At 53.3% G+C, this 22,794-nt stretch overlaps 1 protein-coding gene across 1 annotated transcript; it reads right to left on the bottom strand.

The window, feature by feature from the left end:
* Positions 1–12,584: 12,584 nt before the first annotated feature.
* On the bottom strand, positions 12,585–18,549 carry LOC137460095 (scavenger receptor cysteine-rich type 1 protein M130-like). The gene is made up of 13 exons (XM_068170675.1): positions 18,171–18,549; positions 17,636–17,950; positions 17,148–17,474; positions 16,750–17,064; positions 16,092–16,406; positions 15,604–15,666; positions 15,207–15,521; positions 14,778–14,813; positions 14,375–14,494; positions 13,848–13,943; positions 13,353–13,424; positions 12,981–13,133; positions 12,585–12,736 (listed from the first exon to the last, which is right to left on the bottom strand). The coding sequence occupies exons 1-13, from the start codon at positions 18,547–18,549 to the stop codon at positions 12,585–12,587; spliced, it is 2,658 nt and encodes an 885-aa protein (XP_068026776.1).
* Between the last annotated feature and the right edge of the window lie 4,245 nt (positions 18,550–22,794).

Raw genomic sequence — 22,794 nt, 5'->3', positions numbered from 1 at the left:
GGCCCGGGCTGGGGCCGGGGCTGGGGCTGGGGCTGGGGCAGGGCTGGGCCTGGGCTGGGGATGAGGCTGGGGTGGGGCTGGGGCTGGGTCCAGGGCAGGGCTGGGGCTGGGGCTGGGGCTAGGCTGGGGCAGGGCTGAGGCAGGGCTGGGGCTGGGGCTGGGTCCAGGGTGGGGCTGGGGCTGGGCTGGGGCAGGGCTGGGGCTGGGCGGTGGCTGGGGCTGGGCTGGGGCTGGGGCTGGGTCCAAGGTGGGGCTGGGGCCGGGGCTGGGGCAGGACTGGGGCCGGGCTGGGGCTGGGGCTGGGTCCAGGGCAGGGGCTGGGCTGTGACCGGGGCTGGGCTGGGGTAGGGCTGGCACAGGGCTAGGCCTGGGGCTGGGCTGGGGCTGAGTCTTGGGCCGGGGCTGGGGCCGGGGCAGGGGCAGGGCTGGGGCAGGGCTTGAACTGGGGCTGGGCTGGGGCCAAGGTTGGGGCTGGGGCTGGGCTGGTGGCGAGGGTGGGGCTGGGGCTGGAGCCAGGGTTGGGGCAGGAGCCAGGGCTGGGGCAAGGCTGAGGTCAGGCCTGGGGCTGCTGCTGGGGCAGGGCTGGGGCTGGGGCTGGGGCTGGGCCTGGGGCTGGGGCTGGGGACAGGGCTGGGGCCAGGCTGGTTCTGGGGCTGGGCTGAGGGCAGGGCTGGGGCTGGGGACTGGGATGGGGCTGGGGGTGGGGACAGGGCTGGGGCCTGGCTGGGTCTGGGGCTGGGCTGAGGGCAGGGCTGGGGCTGGGGGCTGGGATGGTGCAGGACTGGGACTGGGGCAGGGGCACGGGCCGAGGCTGGGGACAGGGCTGGGGCTGGAGCTAGGGCAGGGCTGGGGCTAGGCTGGGGCTGGGTTCGGCTCAGGGGTGGGGCTTGGTCCAGGGCTGGGGCTGGGCTAGGCTAGGGCTGGGGCTGGGGCTGGGCTGGGGCTGGGTCCAGGGCTGTGGCTGGGCTGTGGCAATGATGCCGAATTTTGCCCCAAAAGGCAAGAATAACTGCCTAAGAGACTCAGTTTAAGTCAGATAGACAGGAGGTATTTTATTAGCAACGCGTTGGAGAAATCACTAAATGGATTTCTACCTTTCCCGTAACAAAAGCATGTCTCTTATACAGTTTTGGACGTAGTATTGCATCAGATCACATACATAATCATATCTTTGCATACATATTCATAAGAGGCGTGGTGTAGGTGGAGCGTGGGCGGGGACATCTCTTTTGAGGATCTTCTTGGTGGTCATTCCGGTGGCCTTCATCATGGGCAGGGGTCTTCTGATGAGTCTTCCTCGCTTAAACTTTTGAACTCTTTTCCTAATTTGGTCAATTCCCGGTGTGCCTGGCTTGGTTCCGCTGACTGGACAAGGCTGTTAGGGTTAGTTTGACCTTGTCAGCCCTGAATCATGCTTGCTCTGTCAGTTCTTATCACTTATCTCCTTTCTCTGTCACAGTGTCCCATGCCTCAGTCGATTTATTGCTCTATGTGATTTGTGCTTCCTTCAATTGCTAACCCATTATTTCTCGAAAGCTATCTGTTTTGGGGCTTTATTTCCCCCCTTTTTCTTATAACTTACGAATTCTTTCGTCAAATTCTAATCCTATAGGGCGCTGATACGCTCGTACCATAGCCCAAACCATTTGGGTCCTTTTCTTTATGATTCTTAGTCTCCACCACATACAAATATTTGCGAGAGTTAATAGTAGCAGAACTACAATTACTATTAGCATTGGGTGCACCAGATAGTTGAAGACCTGTGTAGCTGTTGGGGAGTATCCTGTAAAGATGTCCCACCAATGATGCTGGCCTACTTGTTCTACTTTGGTCAGGACATCCTTTATTTTTTCGGAATTATGTTCTACCTGCCATACCATTCGTTTAGTCATTTGATTCACCTGTTGCACCAATTTCTTCACTTTAGGATGTGCGAGCATCGCTTTAAGAATTTTGACGTCCATCCCTATTTGTAATTTCGGTAGCTCTTGATATAGGTTAAAATCTGCGTTAATTAGCTGTTGAGTAGTTATTGGGACAGTATAATGGAAATCACAACCCACTATTTTGGTGAAGTTGCACACACAGAAGTTAGTATTGTTAGTCTCCTCTTGGCAATTATCTATAGTGACGTTGTCACAAGCTGTCCTCACACAAGCACACCCATTCCCTATATAGTAAACTTGTGATTGTGTTCTATTATGTGAAAGCATTTCAAAGGTACATACACTATTTTCGACATCTAAGCATAAATCTTCTGCTTCTACTACAGCGTTTTTGCAAACATAGCCTAATTGTCCTCTAGGAATACATGCCTCTGTGCTAACTGATTGCCACCTATTTTTGGTATAATCATAACTGGCCCAGACATTGTGGTCTATTGGTCTGACAATGACATGTTGATGTATTGTCCCTAGAGTGAGGATAGGAAAGATAGCTCTTTCTTCTGCTGTACTGATGGTGAGGACATAGGCTTCTATGTGATCTCGTTGAGGCTCATAAGTGAAATTTACTAATTGCCACCAGGCTTGGTGGTCCTTCTCAAATTGTGTAGTATGATTGTCCTTTAATATTGTTTCCCTTATTTCTTGAGGTAATGTACCTGACGTTCCCTCTCTCATTATTCCTGCCGCTACTGATTGTACCCATTGTTGTGTCTGAGAGCATTGGATAGCGAGTGCAATGTCTCTACTAAGTTCCCCTGTATAGTCAGCGAGCTTCACAAAATCCTCTGCAGTATGGTTTGCTACCATGGTCAGTAATTTTACTACTAGCGATTGCGTTTCTGCTAATGTAAGCACAGATGAACTCAGGGGCACTTTGAGTTTTCCTAAGTTGGTGGTGACAGTACTTAATTTGTTCACCAATACCTCTTGATCTACTGCGTTTAGTATTCCAAATCCAGTGCCGACCCATCCACTTATATCTCTTTGCGCCCGTCTGTGATAAGACCTAGTTGCCAGCCATGCATTCCATCCTTTAAGGCTTTGCTGTATAAATGGTCGGCAATCCTTCTGCAAATGTGTAACATCGGTGTGAATGTTCATCTGCACCTTTTTCAGGGAATAAGTGGGGTCTAGCAATAATTTTAGTTCATTAGATCTTCTTATCACTTGAGGGCCTATAAAGGTTAGGTTATGTACTACTTTACATTCCACCGGTAGAGTGGTTTCTTGGGGCAAGTCTAAATCTGGATAAAATGGGATCACGTCCCCCGGTAATTGCACCTTATATTCGACAACATGCCCAGGGAAGCCTAAACCCTGTTCCAGCATTTTCAACTGTCTTTCGCATACGAAGGACATCGATTGATCCAATATAAATGCCATTTCACACCGTGCTTTCCCTTCCTCAGGACCATTAGATGTTACGATCTTTCCCGCAGGAAAGAGAAGAGGGTGTAGGTCAAGGGTTATGTTTTGGGGTTGTAATCTGGGTGGATCTTCCCTGTAGTCACTCCACTGGCATGAAATTGGACCCTTTTGCTGGATCCAGACGGTGGGCTTGCCCATTTTCACTGGACTAAAGGTAATTAGGTTATGTTTAGAGTCTGGCATCAAGGGTTGAATTGTTAATACTAGCTGCCTTGTTTTTCCTTCCACTGGGTCAAGCTCTCGACACCCAATTTGGATTTGATCTCCCTTGTATGCTATCATGGAGGGCTGATGCCATACTGTACTCATGTATGGCTGATTGTTACGTAAGGCATAAACCTCGAAATAGGGTCCCTTCTCTCCTCTCTCCGGGTGGATACACTGGTGTGCATGAGACCATGGGTCTATTGGGGCAGAGCCTTGGGGAAGAGCTATACTTATCGAGAGTCCAATGATCAGAGTTGTAAATGTTTGAGGTGAAGTCAGGATCATGACGTCTGCTCCTCTGGTTTGTTCTCCGGAGCTTTCTTGACTCGTGAATAATGGATCCACGTAGGTCGCTCCTTGATCCGAACCGCGGTGAAGGTAGTCAGCAGCACTTGGAAAGGTCCTTCCCACTTCTCTTGTAGGGGTTTCACTAAAAGATTCTTAACATTCACCCAATCACCGGGATTAAACGGATGCAATTTACAATCAGGTTGTTTAGGTTGGTGCTCTATCACCACAGTAGCATTTTTGTCGAATTGTTTTCCCACCGTAATTACATAATCATAAATGTACTGATCACCGATTTGGCCTATAGCGTCCCCATTCACGACTTGCATAGCATAAGGTCTACCGTACAAAATTTCAAATGGGCTTAACTTTTCTTTTGACCTTGGTTTGACTCTCAGCCTCAGTAGAGCAACAGGCAGAGCTTGATACCACTGCAAATTAGTCTCCTGACATATTTTGGCAATTTGCTGTTTAATAAGGTGATTCATCTTTTCCACTTGCCCACTGGCCTGTGGACGGTAAGGCGTGTGTAATTGCCATTTGATTTGTAATGCTTTGCTTATTGCTCTTACTGCTTTTGCACAGAAATGTGTACCCCTATCCGAAGAAATGCTCTTTGGTACCCCAAACCGTGGAATAATTTCATTCAACAGTACTTTAGTTACTTCTCTTTCCTTATTTGTCCTGCAAGGGAATGCTTCAGGCCACCCAGAAAACGTATCAGTTAATACCAACAAATACCGAAACCCCCCTTTTCTTGGGAGTTCAGAAAAATCAATTTGCCATACTTCACCTGGGAATTTACCTTGATTTATGGCTCCTTGGTGTACCTTGGTTCCCGTATTCGGGTTGTTTTTCAGACACCGCTCGCACTGGGATGTAACGTGTTTTATAGTAGTAAATAATTTTGGTCCTGCTATCCTGGTTTGCAAATATTGGTGAAGCGAATCTAGACCCCAATGGGCCTTCTCATGTTCTGCCTTTACAAACTGCCACATCACGTTTCCTGGTATTACTAACTGTCCTGTTTCCAATTGACCCCAACCATTTTCTAATATTTTGCCCTTCCTTCTTCGTATCCACCTATGATCTGATTCCTGGTAATCTGGCTGGATGTTGGTATCCAGCTCTCCTGGTATTAGGGCCGTTATTTTCACTTCCCTAGTCCTCGTGGCAGCCAATTTAGCTTCTGTATCTGCCTTCCTATTTCCTATTTCTGGAATAGTGTTACCTTTCAAATGTCCCTTACAATGCATTATGGCCACTTGTGCTGGGAGCTGGACCGCCTCTAGCAATCGCAGGACCTCCTCTGCATGTTTGACCATTTTTCCTTGTGTAGTCAACAGTCCTCTTTCTTTCCAAATGGCTCCATGAGCATGTACAATGGAAAAGGCATATTTAGAGTCTGTCCATATATTAATTTGCATGTTCTCCGCCGATTCCAGGGCTCGAGTCAGAGCTATCAGTTCTGCCTTTTGAGCTGAGGTCCCTGCAGGCAAGGAGTTCGACTCAATTACCCTTTCTGTAGTAGTGACTGCATAGCCAGCCATTCTTACTCCTCGCTTCACGAAGCTGCTGCCATCTGAGAACCAGTTGTCTGCATCTTCGAACGGCTCTTCTTTGAGATCCGGGCGACTGGAGTAGACTGCTTCAATTGTTTCCAGGCAGTCATGTTCGATGGGTTCTGCTGGGTCTCTTTCTTCTAGAAATGAAGCTGGGTTCACAATGTTAGTCACCTGAATGGTTATGTCATCTGATTCAGCCAGGATGGCCTGGTATTTTAGGAATCTGGAAGGCGACAGCCAATGGTTGCCTTTCTGTTCCAGCACAGCTGACACAGTGTGAGACACTAACACAGTCATCTTTTGACCCAACGTGAGCTTCCTGGCCTCTTCTATGTTGTTTATTACTGCGGCCACTGCCCTCAGACAGCCTGGCCATCCTTTACTTACTTCATCCAATCGCTTGGAGAAGTAGGCCACAGCTCTCTTGTGTGGTCCCAATTGCTGTGCTAGGACTCCTAGGGCCATCCCTTGCCGCTCATGGGAGAACAGCCAGAATGGTTTTGATACATCTGGGAGACCTAAGGCCGGTGCTCTCATTAGCTCCAGCTTCAACTTCTTGAAGGCCCCTTCTGCCACGGGAGTCCAAACTAGGACGTTCTTAGTCTCCTTCAACAAATCATACAGTGGTTTAGCGAGTATCCCGTACTGGTAGATCCATAGCCGACACCACCCTGTCATCCCCAGAAAGGCGCGCAGATCTCTCACCGTCTCTGGTTTAGGTATCTGGCAGATGGCCTCTTTCCTAGCTGCTCCCAGGGATCGCTGTCCTCTGGAGACTTCGTATCCCAGGTACACCACTTCTTTTTGCACCAGCTGTGCTTTCTGTTGAGAAACTCGATATCCACTTAAACCCAGGAAATTTAACAAGGAAATAGTCCATTCAAGGCATTCTTCCTCTGTCACCGTTGCTATTAGGAGGTCGTCTACGTACTGCAGAAGGGTGCCATCTCCCAGCAGCCTTTCCCACTGTTCTAATTCTTTGGCTAACTGGTTCCCAAAAATCGTAGGGGAATTGCACCATCCTTGGGGCAATACCGTCCAGGTAAGTTGAGTCTTTCTTCCTCTATCTACAGATTCCCACTCAAAGGCAAAAATCTTTTGACTCTCGGGAGCTAAGGGAAGGCAGAAGAATGTGTCTTTTAAATCTAATACGGTGAACCAGGCCAAATTATCCTTCAGTCTAGTTAAAAGTGTGTATGGATTAGCAACTACCGGATGTAATGTCTTGGTTATTTCGTTTACTGCTCTCAGATCCTGAACTAGTCTATAGGCTCCGTTAGGTTTCTTTACTGGCAGGATTGGTGTATTAAAATCTGATTCGCATTCTACCAATAACCCCAGTTCCAAAAACCTTTCGATTATGGGCTCGATCCCCTTCCTGTCTTCTATCCTCAGAGGGTATTGTTTTCTTATCACCGGTTTTGCCCCAACTTTAAGTTCAGCAACAATCAGTACTGCTTGTTTTGATTTTCCAGGTATATCAGTAGCCCACACTAATGGGTACGTCTTGTTCAGGATTCGCTCGAAATTGTGATTCTCAGGTTTAGGTTCCACACAACTGATCGTTAGGCTTAGAGCTGTAATCAGTTGTTCCTCATTTACTTGTAATTCCAATTTGTCTTTGTTGAACTTTATTATGGCTCCCAAGTTCTCCAATAGGTCTCTCCCCAATAAGGGCTTTGGCGAATTTGGTAAATACAGGAACTGATGAATTCCCATCTGTTTCCCAATTTTGTATTTAATGGGTTTCAAAAAGTAAGCCTTTTCTGGTTGGCCTGTTGCTCCCACAACTTGTACAAATTCATCACTTTTAGGTACCAATTCCTGATTTAAAACCGAAAAAGTTGCTCCCGTATCAATCAAAAAGTTCAATTCCTTTTTACCTTCCCCTAGCTCCATTTTAACCAGTGGGTCTGCTAGGGTATGGCCCACCGGTCCCCCTCATTCACTATCCTGATGTGTGGTAGTAGTAGTGGCCATTAGCCTTTCCCTTCGTTGGGGGCATTCTCGCTTCCAGTGTCCCATCTATAGGCAGTACGCACATTGATTTGGCCCTACTCTAGCTGGGTGGGGTTGGAGCCTCCCTCCCCTTCCTGCTGGGTTGCCTCTACCTCTTCCCCTGGTTCCAGGTTCCGAGTAACCTGTCTTCTGAGCTGCCACTGCTACAGCCACTACTTGCGCTATCCTCCTGTCCTCCTTTTTCTTCTCCTCAATCTCTCTATTATTGTATACTTTCCATGCCTCATTCAGCAGTGTCTCTAGGTTTTTATTTGCTGGATGCTCAAGTTTTTGTAATTTCTTCCTGACGTCTGGGTTACTCTGTCCCATCATCAACCCTAACAAGTGCTGTTTCCCTTCTTCTGTTGCTGGGTCCAGGGGTGTGTATTGTCTCATCGCTGCCCTAAGTCTATCCAAAAACTCTGATGGGGTCTCATCCTTTCCCTGCCTGATGTCATATAGCATTGACCAATTGATAGCCCTAGGGATCGCATTACGCAAGCCCATCGCTATCAGTTTTCTATACTGCACTAGCTGTTGATAGTGCTCGGCATTGCCCGGGTCCCATTCTGGTTTACTGCTGGGAAAATTATCTTCTAGTCTTCCTGATAATACTTGAGCATGTCGTTTTCCTGTTTCCAATACGAGTTCCCTTTCTGTATCTGTCAACTCTGACAGCATCCCTTTTATATCCTCCCAATCAATATCTAAATTCTTTGCCATTAATTCAAACCTCTTTGCTACTCCCTCAGGATTTCTCCTGAAATTCCTTGCCTCATCCCTCCAACTGTTCAAATCATTTGTCGAGAACGGCACCTTTACTCTAGTCCTTTCCCCTAACATTGGTACAACTTGTCGGAGAGGAGCTATCGTATGGTTCCCTTCCTCTCTTTGCTTTGCTTCCCCCCGTGCCACAGATCTGGTATAATACGAGTGACCGATCTCTTCCCCGGGATCTCCTTCCTGTGCCTCAATGTCTCCCCTATTCTTTCTCTTCTCTTTCTTCTTCCCCCCCTCCTGTTCTTCATTTTCCCCTCCTATCTCTATTACACAATCCATCCGATTCTCGTCCTGCGTCTGTCGCCCTTTTTGTATCTGCCGGCTCCTATCCTGTCCCGGGCTGCTGTCCCTCTCATCCTCTGCTCCCCTCCCATTTCTCTCATCCTTTATCTGAATTACTATATTAAGTTGTTCTCTGCCCCCCTTTTTGCATGTCTCGTTATCATCCTTCTCACTATATCTCAATTCAGAAACGTCGCCTCTCAGTTTAGAGACGCCGCTTCCCAGTGAGTTACTTTTGTCCCCAGTCCTTGGTGTGCTGGTTTCCATTCTACAAGCGTCTCCACTTCTGGATGTGTTGTTATCCCCATATGGACTGAGCTCGGTCAGGCTACGTGTCTCCCTTCGGCTCTCTGCTCCTGACGGACTGCCTTCCTCCCTTTCGACTTCTAGTCTGGGTGGGCTGTCAGCATCCATGTAGCTCCCCGACCCCTGTGGACTATCTAGTCCCTGAGGGCTGCTTTTCCTCTCGTCAATCCCCGATTTTAATGGACTACCCTCCTCCCAACTGTTGTCTAACTTCTGAGGGCTGTGCCCAAACTTAGATTTCCACCATCGCTCCAGTTCCTTTAATGGGCTAGGATCCCCTTGTTCCTCTTTTGGCCTGGGAAGAGGCCCTTCCCACCCTGGAGCGAATGGATGGTATTCCCTCAGGCTTATTTCGCTCTCCTTTCCACTATCTCTTCTTGTTAGCTTGAGACACTGCTGTCCAATACTACATGCATCACAGCAACGTTCCTTAGGCTTTGGACCCTTCTTATCCCTTTCCAGGGCTAATACTAGGGGATCTTGAGGGGCTACATTAATTCCGCACTCTTTTTACCACTCAGGTTTATTCCTTAGAGTGAAGAACATGTCTGCGTACATCACCTCATCCCATTTATTGAGCCGGCGGAGGAAGAGCATCAGTTGTAAAACAGTGTTATAATTAGTTGTTCCCTCCGGTGGCCATTTCTCATTGTCGTCTAGCTTATACAATGGCCACCACTGTGTACAATATTTAAGGAGTGTCTTTTTACTTATGCTTCCCCCTGGAATTCCTCCCAAGTCTTTCCAGTGCTTCAAGATACATCCTAATGGAGTTTTTATATTTACGTCCTTACTCTGTCGCCCTCCCATGGCTGTTCCCGGAATAGTCTCTTTCTCCCACAAGCACTATATACCAATATATATATCCTACCTTACCCGAGTACACTGCTTTACCACGAGATGTCGCTGGCCAACCGTATAATACCTGATACCAGTCAGTTTCGGGATGTCAGCTGGTACGGTCTGCCGATGATATCACAATAAATTCTTACACACAAAAGAGATTACAGTTAACACAAAATACCGAGTACCAAATTACAAGATTCTTGCAGACAACATAACAATGTTAGACAAACGTATAATACAAATGTATTCTCTCAGAAGCACAGTAACAACATTAAGATGAAAGAGAAACATACACCCGATTAACAAACACCCAGTGGGGACTCCAACCCCTATTTCCAGTGGGGACTCCAACGCCTGTTTCCAGTGGGGACTCCAACCCCTATTTCCAGTGGGGACTCCAACCCCTGTTTCCAGTGGGGATTCCAACCCCTATTTCCAGTGGGGACTCCAACCCCTGTTTCCAGTGGGGACTCCAACCCCTATTTCCAGTGGGGACTCCAACCCCTATATGCGGGATTCTGCCAGGGCGTCCCCAGGCCTTCCCATCAGGTGACCACGTCTGGTCCCCGTTTCTCAGTCAAAGCGCTTTTATCCCCAGTTAAAATACCTCTTGATTGGAGCAGGAGATGCAGGTAACCCTTTGTCCACCAACGAGCGCTGGTCCGGGGGGGTCTCTTCTGACAAAAAAGTCGTCAGGGGCGCCCAGAGGGTCCCGGCCCCGGACCCGGCTCGGGAGGACCCCTTAAGGTCTGGATCTCCTGTCTGTCTCCTGGCTGGCTCGCCAGAAAATGATGCCGAATTTTGCCCCAAAAGGCAAGAATAACTGCCTAAGAGACTCAGTTTAAGTCAGATAGACAGGAGGTATTTTATTAGCAACGCGTTGGAGAAATCACTAAATGGATTTCTACCTTTCCCGTAACAAAAGCATGTCTTTTATACAGTTTTGGATGTGGTATTGCATCAGATCACATACATAATCATATCTCTGCATACATATTCATGAGAGGTGTGGTGTAGGCGGAGCGTGGGCGGGGACATCTCTTTTGAGGATCCTCTTGGTGGTCTTTCCGGTGGCCTTCATCATGGGCAGGGGTCTTCTGATGAGTCTTCCTCCCTTAAACTTTTGAACCCTTTCCTAATTTGGTCAATTTCCGGTGTGCCTGGCTTAGTTTTACTGACTTGACAAGGTCAGTTTGACCTTGTCGGCCCTGAATCATGCTTGCTCTGTCAATTCTTATCACTTATCTTCTTTCTCTGTCACAGTGTCCCATGCCTCAGTCGATTTATTGCTCTATGTGATTTATGCTTCCTTCAATTGCTAACCTATTATGTCTTAAAAGCTATCTGTTTTGGGGCTTCAATGTCAAAACTCATTTTCTCCTGGGGATTTTGAATGGCTCCTCCAGGAGAAGTCCAAAGAGCAAACAGAAAGAGGCAGAAAGAAAAACAAACAAACAAACCCCCAAATTTCAGTCCTGTGGAAGAGGAGGAAGAAGATTATGAGGAGGAATGCCAGGGTGAGCTAGATGAAAAGGAGGATGATGATGATGATAATAAATACAAGGAGGGGGATGATGTGGAAAAAGAGGGGGAGGATGTGGAAGAGGAGGCAGGTGAAGAGGAGAAGGAGGAGGGTGAAGAGGAATAGGAGGACAATGGTGTGGCAGCCCCTCTGTGCCACCCAAGCAGGCAAATCAGTGTCCTGAATGGCTTTCCTGTCCAGATTTGAGTGGGTGAAGCACCACTGTCCCCAACCTCGTGCCGACTGCGCTGACTGCAGCAGGAGCTCTAACTTCCCCCAGCACTGCCGTGCTCACGCTGGCAAGAGGCTGAACATCTGCTGTACTGCAGCAAGAGCTTCCATGGGAACTTGATGCTCATTGCTCCCTGGCAGGTCCACAACAGCCAGAAGCCCTTCACCTGCACCAACTGTGCCAAGAGTTTCAGCCTTAGCTGCCACCTCTGGCAGCACTGCCAGTCCACACCGGTAAGAAGCTGAACTGCTGCACTGGCTGTAGCAAGAGCTTCCTGTGGAGCAAGACTCCCATCACAGCAGGGTGCTGAGCTCCTCCTCCAGGACAAAGATGCAATAGCAGGAGGGGTCCTGGGGCTGCCATGGGTCCTGAGAGCCCTGCCCAGGAAGGAGGCAGCTCTGGGGCTGTAAGAGGATTACTGGGGTCTGTGAGGGCCCAAGGCAGCAGGAACAGCTCATGGAGATGGGGTCCTGGCAGAGCCATCAGAAGGGCATTGTCAGTCCCCTGTGCAGGGCAGTGGGGAGCAGAGCTGCCTTCTGACCACTGTAAGGAACAGCCCTTGGCCATGATGTCCCCAGCACCTGGCCAGGTGTCCAGGACACCGAGGCCACCTTGGCGTTCCATTCAGAGGGAGCACAACCCAGGCTTTACCCCAATATTGCAGCTCTGTTGTAGGCTCTCTGCAGTGGGAACAGCATGGCCCAGGCAGGGCCCAGGGGAAAGAGCAGCTGGGGAGTGCTGGGTGAGGAGATGGCAGCCCTGGGGTGCACCACAGGACCTGGCAGAGAACCAATTCTGATGGAAGCAGTGGCTGGTAGGATGGAAATGTCTCTGCAGCCATAATATTGCCCAGGGACCAGGGCGTCTCACAGCCACCCCCCTGCTCTGCTGCTCCCAGGCAGCTCAGGCAGACACCCTGCCCCCCAGGCACACAGCACCAGCTCTGCAACAACCCTCCAAAGGCTTTTAATCAGAACCAGTGTGGCAGAATCAAAGCAGGGCAGGAAAAGCAGAGTTGCTGCCCTGCTGCTCTTACTGCTGCTGGGAACAGAAGCCAGTTCCTGGTGTCCACAGCTCTCCCAGCTGCACAGAGCTCTCCTCCTTCCCGGCTGCACCAGGCCCCATGGCAGGGATGAGCTCTGCTGGCTGAGGGCTCAAGGACCCCTTTGCCCTGAGCTGTGGTGTCAAAGCCTGTGTGTCCTCAGGGAGACATCTCTTGTGTGTGCAGGAGACATCTCTACAGCATCATCATAGCCTGTGCTCTCCAGGGACAGGGACCAGGCCTCTGCTTCAGCTCCAGGAGCCTCAGCACTGCTCTGTGAGTGCAGCATTGCACCTGTAAGCAGCAAGGCAGTCACTGTACATTGGCCACAGGGTTGCCTCTCCTGCTCTGGGCAGCAACTTCCTCCCTTCCCCTTTCCATTTCTGGCACCTTCAGCTCCCTCTTCCACCCCCAGATCCCAAGGAGATCTCCCAGGGCAGCTTCCCCATGCCAGGAGCTTGGGTCTCAGCCTGGCAGCAGTTCACATGGTACCAGGGATGGCACCCCAGGAACCAGCAATACTCTCTTTCCCTCTCACCTCCAGGTGCATCCCTGGGTCCTGCTCCTCCTTCTGGCTCCCGGCTCATTTCCCAGGCTTCCTGCCCAAACAAAGGATCCTGCCCAGGGTCAGAAACCTCCCTGGCATCATCATAGCCATCCACTGGGTCACCTCTAGCCAGGACAGGGACATCTGAAAGGAGAGAGGAGCTGGTGACAGTGAGAAGAGATGTTCTGTAGAGCAGCAGACAGGAGGAAGTGCAGAGATGCGGAGGTCAGACGTTGCTGTTGGCAGCACCACAGGACAGCCCTGCCTGTGTCCTCCCCAACAACTGCAGTGACACTCAGTGACACCACTGTTCTTCACATGTCTGCAGGGAGCAGACATCAATCCCTTCCTGTCCCCCATTACCTTCTGCTGACTCCAGACCATCCTCCTGCTTGCTGTCCCCAGGCTTGGCCATGGACCCCTCTGAATAGGAGCCTGGAGAGAGGTGCAGGGAGAGTCATGGAGATGCTCTCTGGTGACCTGGCTGTGGTCAGTGCTGCTAGGGATGTGGGACCCAGCAAGCCAGGGCTCAGTGGGGAAGAGGGCTCAGGACTCACCCTGCTGCCCTGGGACAAACCCTGTCTCAAAGGGGCTCCAGATCTGTCCTGGGACAGCCCCTACCCTCAGCCCTCAGGTGCCACCCAGGGTGCAGGCACAGAGAGGGCCTGTCCCTGGTTTGGACAGGTAGAACTGGTGAGGGGGAAGCTTCTCACCCAGGCACAGCCCCTGGCTTCTCTTCCCAGTGATGTGATGGCCCTTGCATTGCAGGGACCATGGGCAAGGGGGTTAAAGGCCTCTAGGTGGAGGCCAGGGAAATGAGGCCTGCAGATGTGCCCCCCATGAGGGACATAAACCCACCTGAGCCACTGAACCTCGCCTGCTTCTCCCATTCCAGGCTGGAACCAATCTCCTCATACACAGCCTCAGGGAAAGCCTCCCAAGTGCTCTGGGAACCTGCAGACAGAGCCAAGGGTAGCACAGGGATGGGAAGGCAGGGTCAGGACCCTACTCTGCTCCTCTAGCCCTGTTCCCCTGGACCAGCCCAGGGCTGTCCCCACAGGGCTGGTGTGCTGTTCTGTCACCACTGGCACTTCTTCAGTGAGGGCAGTGTCCCCATGGAGGTGACCTGGGGCAGCAACACTCTGCATGTTCCCTGCAGAGACAGCCCTTGTGCCTCTCTGAGCCCTGGTGCTAGGGGAAGCTCCTACCTCTCCTCTCCCCCTGCTGCTGCCCCCTCTCTGCTCCAGGCATCTGCAGAAGCACATGGACAGCCTGCAGCACACACTCTGCTCCCTAGCTCTGTTGGTGCCACTCATTGCCACAACACAGCAGCCTTGGCCTTTCCAGAAGCCATATTGACCTGGGAGCATGGGGAGAGGACCCACCTGTGTGCCCAGCCCTGGCACTTTGCACTTGCCCAGCCAGGATGGCCAGGAGCAGGCAGAGAAGGGCCCCCAGGATGATGCAGATGATGACAGGCACTGAGACACTGCTCCCAGGAGGATCTGCATGGACAAGAGCACAGCAAGGGCAGCACCAGGCCAAGGGTAGATGCGTGGCCAGAATGTGGCAGCCCTTACACTATTACCCTGGGGCTAGATAAGCCTGGGAGTGAGTGAAGGGGAAGCTCCCAGCCTAGTGGGGAAGAGTCAGCCCTCCCCAGTGCCCCACCACTACCCAGTGCCTGTTCTGGGGAGTTTCCCAGCTCAGCAAGGAGCCATTTCGCTCCAGCTGGGGGTCAAAGCCTGGGCCTGGACAGAGGCAGTGCTGGCAGGGAGGAGAGGTTACCTGCTCGGAGGGTTGGTGCTCCTCTCCTAGGTGCATCTGCAGGGGAGGAGGTGGAGATCTGGGTTGAGAGGGTGAGTGTGCAGGTACCAGGGAGCCTCCTCTCTGACACTGTGTGCATGTGGGAACATCCCCGACCCATCCCACCAGAGCTACCCCTCCTGTGGAGCTACTGAGGGTGGCTAGGACAGAGCCCAGGGCCCCGCTCCAGGCTGTGCCCAAGATGGCATAAAGAGCCCAGGAGATGGCCCTGGGGAATGCAGAGCTCTGCCCACAGTGCCTGGAGAACCTCCACACAGCAGCTGCTGCAATCTTGGCACCAGGCTGCTGTGGCCTTGCTCTCACTGGGGCCATGAAGGGAACCAATGGGGAAAATGCTTTTCCCAGCTCCTTGCCCCTACCCCAGGGAGGGGTCCCAGCCCCTCCACTCACCTGAGCAGTTCACACCAGCATCCTCCTTGTGCCGGCAGACACCACTGTCCCCAAGCCGGGCCCAGCAGTCCTGCAGAGATGACTCTGTGCCCTGGCATTCCACGTGCTCCAGCCAGATGGGGCCTCTCCCCTCCCCAAAGGCAGCCTCGCCCAGGGCAGACACTGCAGGGCCACAGCCCAGCTGCCTGCAGGCCACCTCTGCATCCTGCCTGTCCCAGGAGTCGTCACACACTGTGCCCCAGGAGCCCTGCAGCCAGACCTCCACTCTGCCTGAGCACCTGTGCTCCCCTCCCACAGCACGAATCTTCTCCCTGTCTGGAAAAGGCAGAGCCCTGCCAGGGCAGCAGGACAGCAGGCAGAGCCCTGCCAGGTGAGAGGGATGTGCAGAGGCAGCTACCTGTGCAGCTCCTGGAGTCTGGGCACGGGGACCCCAGGTCAGGGGATGGTTCTGGCTGTGTCCCTATAGAAGGAAATGCTGAGGTGAAAGGGCTGCTGCAGGGAGGTCGTGCATCATAGAGTAGTGCTGAATTCTGCTCCTGCCTCCCCCTGCCCCTTCCCTCATGGCAGTAGCTAAACACTGATCACTCAGAGGGGTCACAGCAATGACCCAGAGCAGTGGAAGGGTGTCCATGGGTTTTCCTCAAAGCCCTGTCTGCTCTCTCTTCTCAGCCCTTGACTGGAGACATCTCTGCCTTGCCCAGGTGCTGCTTTGAGCCCAGCTGGAAACTGCTGGGGAAGCTGTGGGGCTCTGACAGTTGACTTCCTACTTTTGCCAGCAATAGCAGAAGGGACAAGTGCCCCAGTGGGCCCTGTCTTTGTGCTTGTCTGTGTCCAGCAGGGAGCAGGAGCTGGGGGGATGCTGGTGCCCATGTAGCTCAGAATTACCACTGCAGCTGATGTGGGTCTCATCTCGGAGATCATGACATGACTGCAGCTCCCAAGGAGCAGAGGGACACTGCCAGAAGGAGCTGTTCCCGTCCCCACACTCCACTCGATCCAGCCAGGCAGGACCAGACACCCTAGCAGAGGGCAGCTGTGTTGTCAGGTACCCTGTGTCCCCGCAGCCAAGTTCCTTGCATGCCAGGGACACAGTTTTGGGAGGCATTGAGTTGGAGCAAATGCTGCCCCACGTCCCATTGTAGAAAACTTGCAGGCGCCCGGAACAGTCACTGCTGTTCTCCAGCCTCAGGGCCGTGAACTCTGGAAGAAAGGCCTGAGATGGGACCAGGCTGCTTTGGGGCTCTGGGGGCAGGGACAGCCCTGCACCTCCCAGGCCCTCAGCCAGACAAAGTCACTGCCAGCAAGTTCCCTTTGAACCCACAGGCAGACAAAAGCCCTGATGGACAAAGAGTCCTTCAGTCCTGCTCAGCCTTGGAGACAGCTGAGCTGCCCAGGGACCTGGTGGCACTGAGGGGACCCCTGGATGCTTTGGCATCCCCAGGGTGGGCTTGGAGAGGGGTTCAGAGGCAGCAGGCAGGGCATGAGCTGTTGCTGGCTCTGCCCTCTTCCTGGCTTGCCCAGGCACTGGGCTTCCAGCACAGACCTGAGCAGATGACTCCTGCGTCCTCTTTGTGCCCACAGTTGTGCTGCCCCCAGGGCTTGGCCAGGCAGTCCCAGAGAGCAGCTTCGGCCCCAGAGCAGTTGACACCATCCAGCCAGATCTGCCCAGAGCCTTCCCCAAAGTGAGCAGAACCAACTGCCTTCACTGCCCCTCCGCAGCCCAGCTGGTGGCAAACGACAGTGGCATCGGGCAGGTCCCAGCCATCATCGCAGACGCTGCCCCAGCTGCCCTGGTAGTAGATCTCCACTCTGCCAGCGCAGCGCCCAGGCCCCTTGGCCAGCCGCACCTGCCGGCTCCCTGAGTGGAAAGAAAGCCCAGCTGTTGTCAGGGGCTGGTGCCCAGCCAGCCCAGAGCCTGGGGGGCCCTGCAGTGCCACTCACCCCAGCAGGTGACCCCCACGTCCTCTGCAATCCCTGCTGCCAGCACGCTCTCGGCCAGGGAGGTGTTGCAGAGTTGCAGGCTGGCCTCGTGCCCTGCGCACCGCACCCCTCGCAGCCCCACAGGACCCAGCCCTCTCTGAGGCTTTGGGGGGTTGTAGGCTGCCTCTGCCTCTCCACACCGCAGCTGCTGGCACACCACGCTGGCCTCTTGCAGGTCCCATTGGTCATCCAGGACCCTGCCCCATGTCCCACGCTGGTAGATCTCCACTCGTCCATCGCACTGGCTCCCTCCCCCCACCAGCCGCAGGGAGCCAGAGCCAGCTGGGCCTGGGGAGAGAGGCCATGGACCAGCCCTTGGTGGCACCAAGGAGCCCAGCAGGCTGCAGCACATCTCAGGCCCCTGGCAGCCTTGCAGGTCCCTGCAGCTCACCTGCTCTCCCTCAGGCAAGGCCAAACTGCAGCTCTCCCAGCATGTTTCCAGCACTCACCTGAGCAAATAACAGCTGCATCCTTCTCATGGGAGCACAGGAAGGCCCCCAGGGTGCTCACTGGGCACTGGCCCAGGTGGGCTTCAGTCCCATCACAGTGGAATGAGTCTCTCCACACTGGGCCAGTGCCTCTCCCAAAATGCCCTCCTCCAGGAATGGACTCAGCAAAGCCGCAGTTGAGGTGACGACAGAGAACGTGGGCGTCCAAGAGGTCCCAGCGGGAGTCACAGAGGGTGCCCCAGGTCCCCTGCACATCGACCTCCACCCTCCCCTCACATGCTGTGCTGCCATTCACCAGCCTGAACCCTGTGAACTCAGGGACAGAGAAAGATGCAAAAGGCTGGCTTGGTGCTCTTGCACCTCCAGAGCTGCAGGCCAGGCCCGAGGGACAGCCTCCCATCCTCCTCCTCCTGCCTGAGTTTAGGGCTGTAGGTAACCACATCCCCACTCCTGCCCTCACGTCCAGCCCAGCACAGGCTCTGCTCCCCCTCCCCAGCACACTCTTGGCGTCCAGCACCCCACCCTGAGTCCTTACGTGTGCAGATGACTCCAGCACCATCTGCGTGGGTGCAGGGCTGCTCCCTGGGGGATCCCCTGGGGCAGAAGGCAAGATGAGATTCATTCCCCACACACTGCAGCTCTCTGTCCCACATGGGACCAACCCCTTCTCCAAAAGGAGCTGCCCTAGGCACAGACAGGGCTGTGCCACACTGTAACTCCCTGCAGACCACGTTGGCAGCGTTGAGATCAAAGTCTGAGGCACAGACAGTTCTCCACTCATTCCCATCATGGATCTCCACACGTCCTGAGCAGGGGCTGTCCCCTCCAACCACCTGGACAAACCCTGGAGCAACCAAAGCCTCCTGTGAGCTCCCAGAGCCCTCAGGCACTTGGATGCCCACATCCCATCTCATAGCCAGGAAGACCACAAGCAAAGAGCACCACAAGCACCCCAGCTGCTCCCAGTGGTTCTTGACAGAACAAAGAAACCACAACCCCCCTGCCACTCCCCAGCCCCCACTGTAACAGGTACTCAGTAATGTGGTCCTCAGCCAGGGTCAGAGGTCACCGCCACAAACCTCCATCCCTGGGTGGGCAGAGGGCAAGAGAGCAGGCAGAGGAGTCCCTGGTGCAAGGACAGGCACCAAGGAGAGGCAGTCCCCACTGGTGCAGGGCAGCCAGAGGCTGGGCCAGGCAGCAGGACCTGGGCAGCAGCTCAGAGCTGCATGCACAGGGCAGTACCCCGGTGGGTTGGCTCCCAGGGAGTGCCCCTGGAAGAGGGATGCTGTGGCCATGGACCCCCCTGCTCTTCTGCCTGAGCCCAGTGATCGTCCTCTCTGAGCAGTCACTGTGCTTTGAGGACTCATTTCTATCAGGGGAAAACCCCAAAGGGCCAACTTGGCTCATCCTGGGCTTTCGGTGGCCATGTGAGCTGCTCTTGGTGCCTCTGACATGGGGGGACCCAGTCCTTGGTGCTGTCAGACAGCTGCTGTGTGAACAGGAGATGCAACTGACTGCAGGGCCAGGTGGGCATTCATCTCCCAGGCCCTGGCACTGACCAAGGTTGGACTGAGCTACAGTGGGGGTCAGGCAGTGCCCCTTCCCACTGGGCATTCCTCCAGATCCAGGGAAATCAGCAAGGCCAGCCCCAGCTCAGCAGTATGACCTGCCACACTGGGCCCTCCTCCAGTGCCCCCTTGTTTCCCTGAGGGCACAGCCAGCTGTCTTCCTCCATCCCAGTCCCATAGGAGAGGACCAGGCTGCCCCCACCCATGTACCTGAACAGGTCACTCCAGCATCCTCATAGTGACTACAATCGTGCTGACCCCATCCTTCGTGTGCGCAGTCAGACAGGGCAGACTCGGTGCCTTTACACTGAACATCATCCATCCAAATGGGGCCAGATCCTGGCCCAAAGTATGCAGGCTGGTGAGCCTCGAAAGCAGATCCACAGCCCAGCTGCCTACAAACCACTGCAGCATCCTCCATGTCCCAGTAGTCACCACACACAGTTCCCCACTGTCCCCGATTCTTCACCTCCACTCTCCCAGCACAGGGCCTGCCGCCATTCACCAGCCTCAGCTCTTCAGCTCCTTCAAACACAGACGTGGAATGGTCAGGAGATTTCTGAGCCCCAGACTGCAGGTCTGGAGGTGGCCCCTGCCCAGGGTGTGTCACGGGCACCAGAGTAGGAGCCCTCCCCTTGTTGTGCCTTGGGCATTGGGAACTACCTGTTCCCCCCACAGGCTGCAAACAGTTGATGGTGGCCAGCAAAAGACCTGCTGGGGCATTGCCTATCCCACAGCCTGTGCCACCTCCTCTCAACTCAACAGCCCTTGCCCAGGCCCAACTGCACACTGTGCCTGGCCCTGCACATGGAACCCTCTCCTCCCAAGCCCTGCACACTTTCTACAGCCCTGAGCCACCAGACCCACAGCTCCCACTCCCACACAGCCAGGCACAGAGCAAGGCACAGGCTCTGTTGACTGGAGAACCTTCTTGTCTTCTCAGTGCCACATGCAAGGCAACTCCATTCCCAAAGCTCTCCCAATGGTCACCTTGGTGCCCACTGGCCTCAGGCTATGGGACAAGGGAAGCAGAACTTACCCCTGCACAGCTGCACCCAGGGGAGCAGCCACAGCACCCAAGGCAACAGGAGTCCTTCTTTCCCCATCCTGAGCCTCCTGCCCTGCTGGCACAGCTCCTGGGGACTCAGAGGGACAGGAATGATGGGAGGGTGAAATATCTCTGCAGGAGAGAGAGGCAGCTGCAGGAGGAGCCAAGCAAAGCAGCAGCTCCTTTTGAGACGCTATCGGCAGCTATCTGCCCTCCGACGCAGCTCAGCCCTCCAATGAACTTCTCCAGCGCCCTTCATGACCATATATGAGGGACAGAGGTGTTCTGCTGCGGGTGCCAAAGTGGCTGTGGTGGGGGATTGCCATGGGCCAGTCTGGCTGTGGAGGGGAAATGGCTCTGTCACCACTTGCACCCCACTGTGTGCACTGGCAGCACTGAGCATCTCTTACCCTAGGCTCATCCAAGGAGCCAAGAGGCAAGTGTGCAGCTGCCCCTGAGCTGTGGCAACCATGGAGCTGGGGCTGCTGCAGGCTCTTTGTCAGGATGGGAAGGGAACAGCCCCTGCCCCTCCTTCAGCCTCCACTGTGCTGGTAGCAGCACCTGGATAGGTCCTTGGCCAGGGCAGGATTTCTATCCCAGGAGTGCTGCTGGCCAACCATTCCCTGCATAGGCCCACAGGGAGTCCCTGGCAGGAGCTGGGGCTGGGACAGGTCCCTACCCTGGCAGCAGACCTGCATCCCAAGGCTGAGCCATGTCCCACCTCTCAGTGTGTGACCAAGGGGCAGTTATTCACCACAGGCACATCAGAAGCTGGAGCTGCAGGTGCACAAACCACAGCCCACGTCACCTTGCAGCACTGGCTGCTGCACTCCCCCCACGGTATCCAGGCAGGAAGTTATGGTTTCCTCCTGTCACCGTGCCCAGGCACATCCCTGCGGTGCCCCTCAACCACCCCCACCCCAGACTGCTCCAGACAGGGCTGCAGGGGCTGCTCCTTCAGCATCACAGATACAGGACTGGGCAGCTCCTGAATCCCAGGATGTGGCCATGCTGGACCCTGGCCACTCTGCACCCAGCCCCACAGCTACACAGTGCCATTGGGGACATGACCTCACACCTCCTGCTGCCCCTGCTGGGCGCTCAGCACTTGTCCTGACAGTGACCTATGGTAGTTTGAGCCTCAACTAGAGTTTAATCTACAAAAAATAATCTGGAGTTGGTTTGGAAGTAGAAGTCATTTTTTAAAATAAATTTTAAAAATAATGAATTTAATAATAATGAATTTAATAATTAATTTAATGATTTAATATTTATAATCTACTAAACATTATATTTATTTTATAGTTAATATTATATAACACTTAATTATTTAATAATTAATTTTATAATTAATATTAATTAATATTTTTACTATTATTATATTATTTTTAATAATTTTAATAATAATTATATATATATCGTGTGTATATATATCAATAACAGGGGGGATTTACAAGGTAAGGAATAAGGATGAATAGGAGAATATACTAAACCAAATTTGGATGGCCTTGTATCTCCCTCGATGTGTGTGGATATTGGTCCTTTAGGGAAGCCTGGATGCGGCACAGAGAAGATCAGGCCTGACCACACGGCACAACCAGGAGGCCAGCAGCAGCTGTGGGTCCTTTCACACAGGTGAGGCAGGAGCAAAAGAAAGAGATGCCTGCCATGGCCTCCCCTTTATAGTCTGGCTGGACAGGAAGGGGGAGAGGAACAGACCAACTTAGACCAGGGGGACCCTTCTTCCTGGGAGGGAGAAAACATGTCCAGCTTGATCAAGTTTATTTTGTCCCCCAGGGGAAGCAGGGGTCTCTCAGACCTCCCCCCAGGGTGGGTGTAACCACAGTCCACCCCTCTGTTCCACTTCCATTTTCCTGTCACAGTCCCTTTATCCAGTCGTGAAATGTGGTATTAGGGTTCTTGATGCAAGTCCTTTAAAAAACCTTTATTTTTAGAATAAACCAAACCAGGTTGGAAGAGACCTTCAAGATCATCGTGTCCAACCCATCAACCAATCCAACCCACCTAACCAACTAACCCATGGCACCAAATACCCCATCAAGTCTCCTCCTGAACACCTCCAATGACGGCGACTCCACCACCTCCTTGGGCAGCCCATTCCAATGGGCAATCACTCTCTCTGTGTAGAACTTCTTCCTAACATCCAACCTGAACCTCCCCTGGTGCAGCCTGAGACTGTGTCCTCTTGTTCTGGTACTGGCTGCCTGGGAGAAGAGACCATCATCTGCCTGTCTACAACCTCCCTTCAGGTAGTTGTAGAGAGTGATAAGGTCATCCCTGAGTCTCCTCTCCTTCAGGCTGAGCAATCCCAGCTCCCTCAGTCTTTCCTCATAGGGCTGTGTTCCAAACCCCTCACCAACTTCATTGCCCTTCTCTGGACTCATTCCAACAAGTCAACCTCCTTCCTAAACTGAGGGGCCCAGAACTGGACACAGAACTCGAGGTGTGGCCTAACCAGTGCAGAGGACAGGGGCAGAATGACCTCCCTGCTCCTGCTGGCCACACTCTTCCTGATGCAGGCC

The sequence above is a fragment of the Melanerpes formicivorus genome, unplaced genomic scaffold, assembly GCF_026170545.1.
Source record: "Melanerpes formicivorus ecotype bairdi unplaced genomic scaffold, bMelFor1.0.p_v2 SCAF_507, whole genome shotgun sequence".
In the NCBI taxonomy this organism is placed as follows: domain Eukaryota; kingdom Metazoa; phylum Chordata; class Aves; order Piciformes; family Picidae; genus Melanerpes; species Melanerpes formicivorus.
Note: the sequence above shows the minus strand (reverse complement) of the source record. Positions and strands in the feature narration are given on the sequence as shown.

What these genes read in the sequence shown, in the direction of transcription:
- LOC137460095 (XM_068170675.1), bottom strand. Translation starts at nt 18,549, where the DNA reads ATGAGATGGGATGTGGGCATCCAAGTGCCTGAGGGCTCTGGGAGCTCA. An exon ending in TGCTGGAGTCATCTGCACAC is followed by an intron (nt 17,951 to 18,170) that starts GTAAGGACTCAG and finishes TCTCTGTCCCTG; the next exon opens with AGTTCACAGGGTTCAGGCTG. An exon ending in CGTGGGGGTCACCTGCTGGG is followed by an intron (nt 17,065 to 17,147) that starts GTGAGTGGCACT and finishes CTTTCCACTCAG; the next exon opens with GGAGCCGGCAGGTGCGGCTG.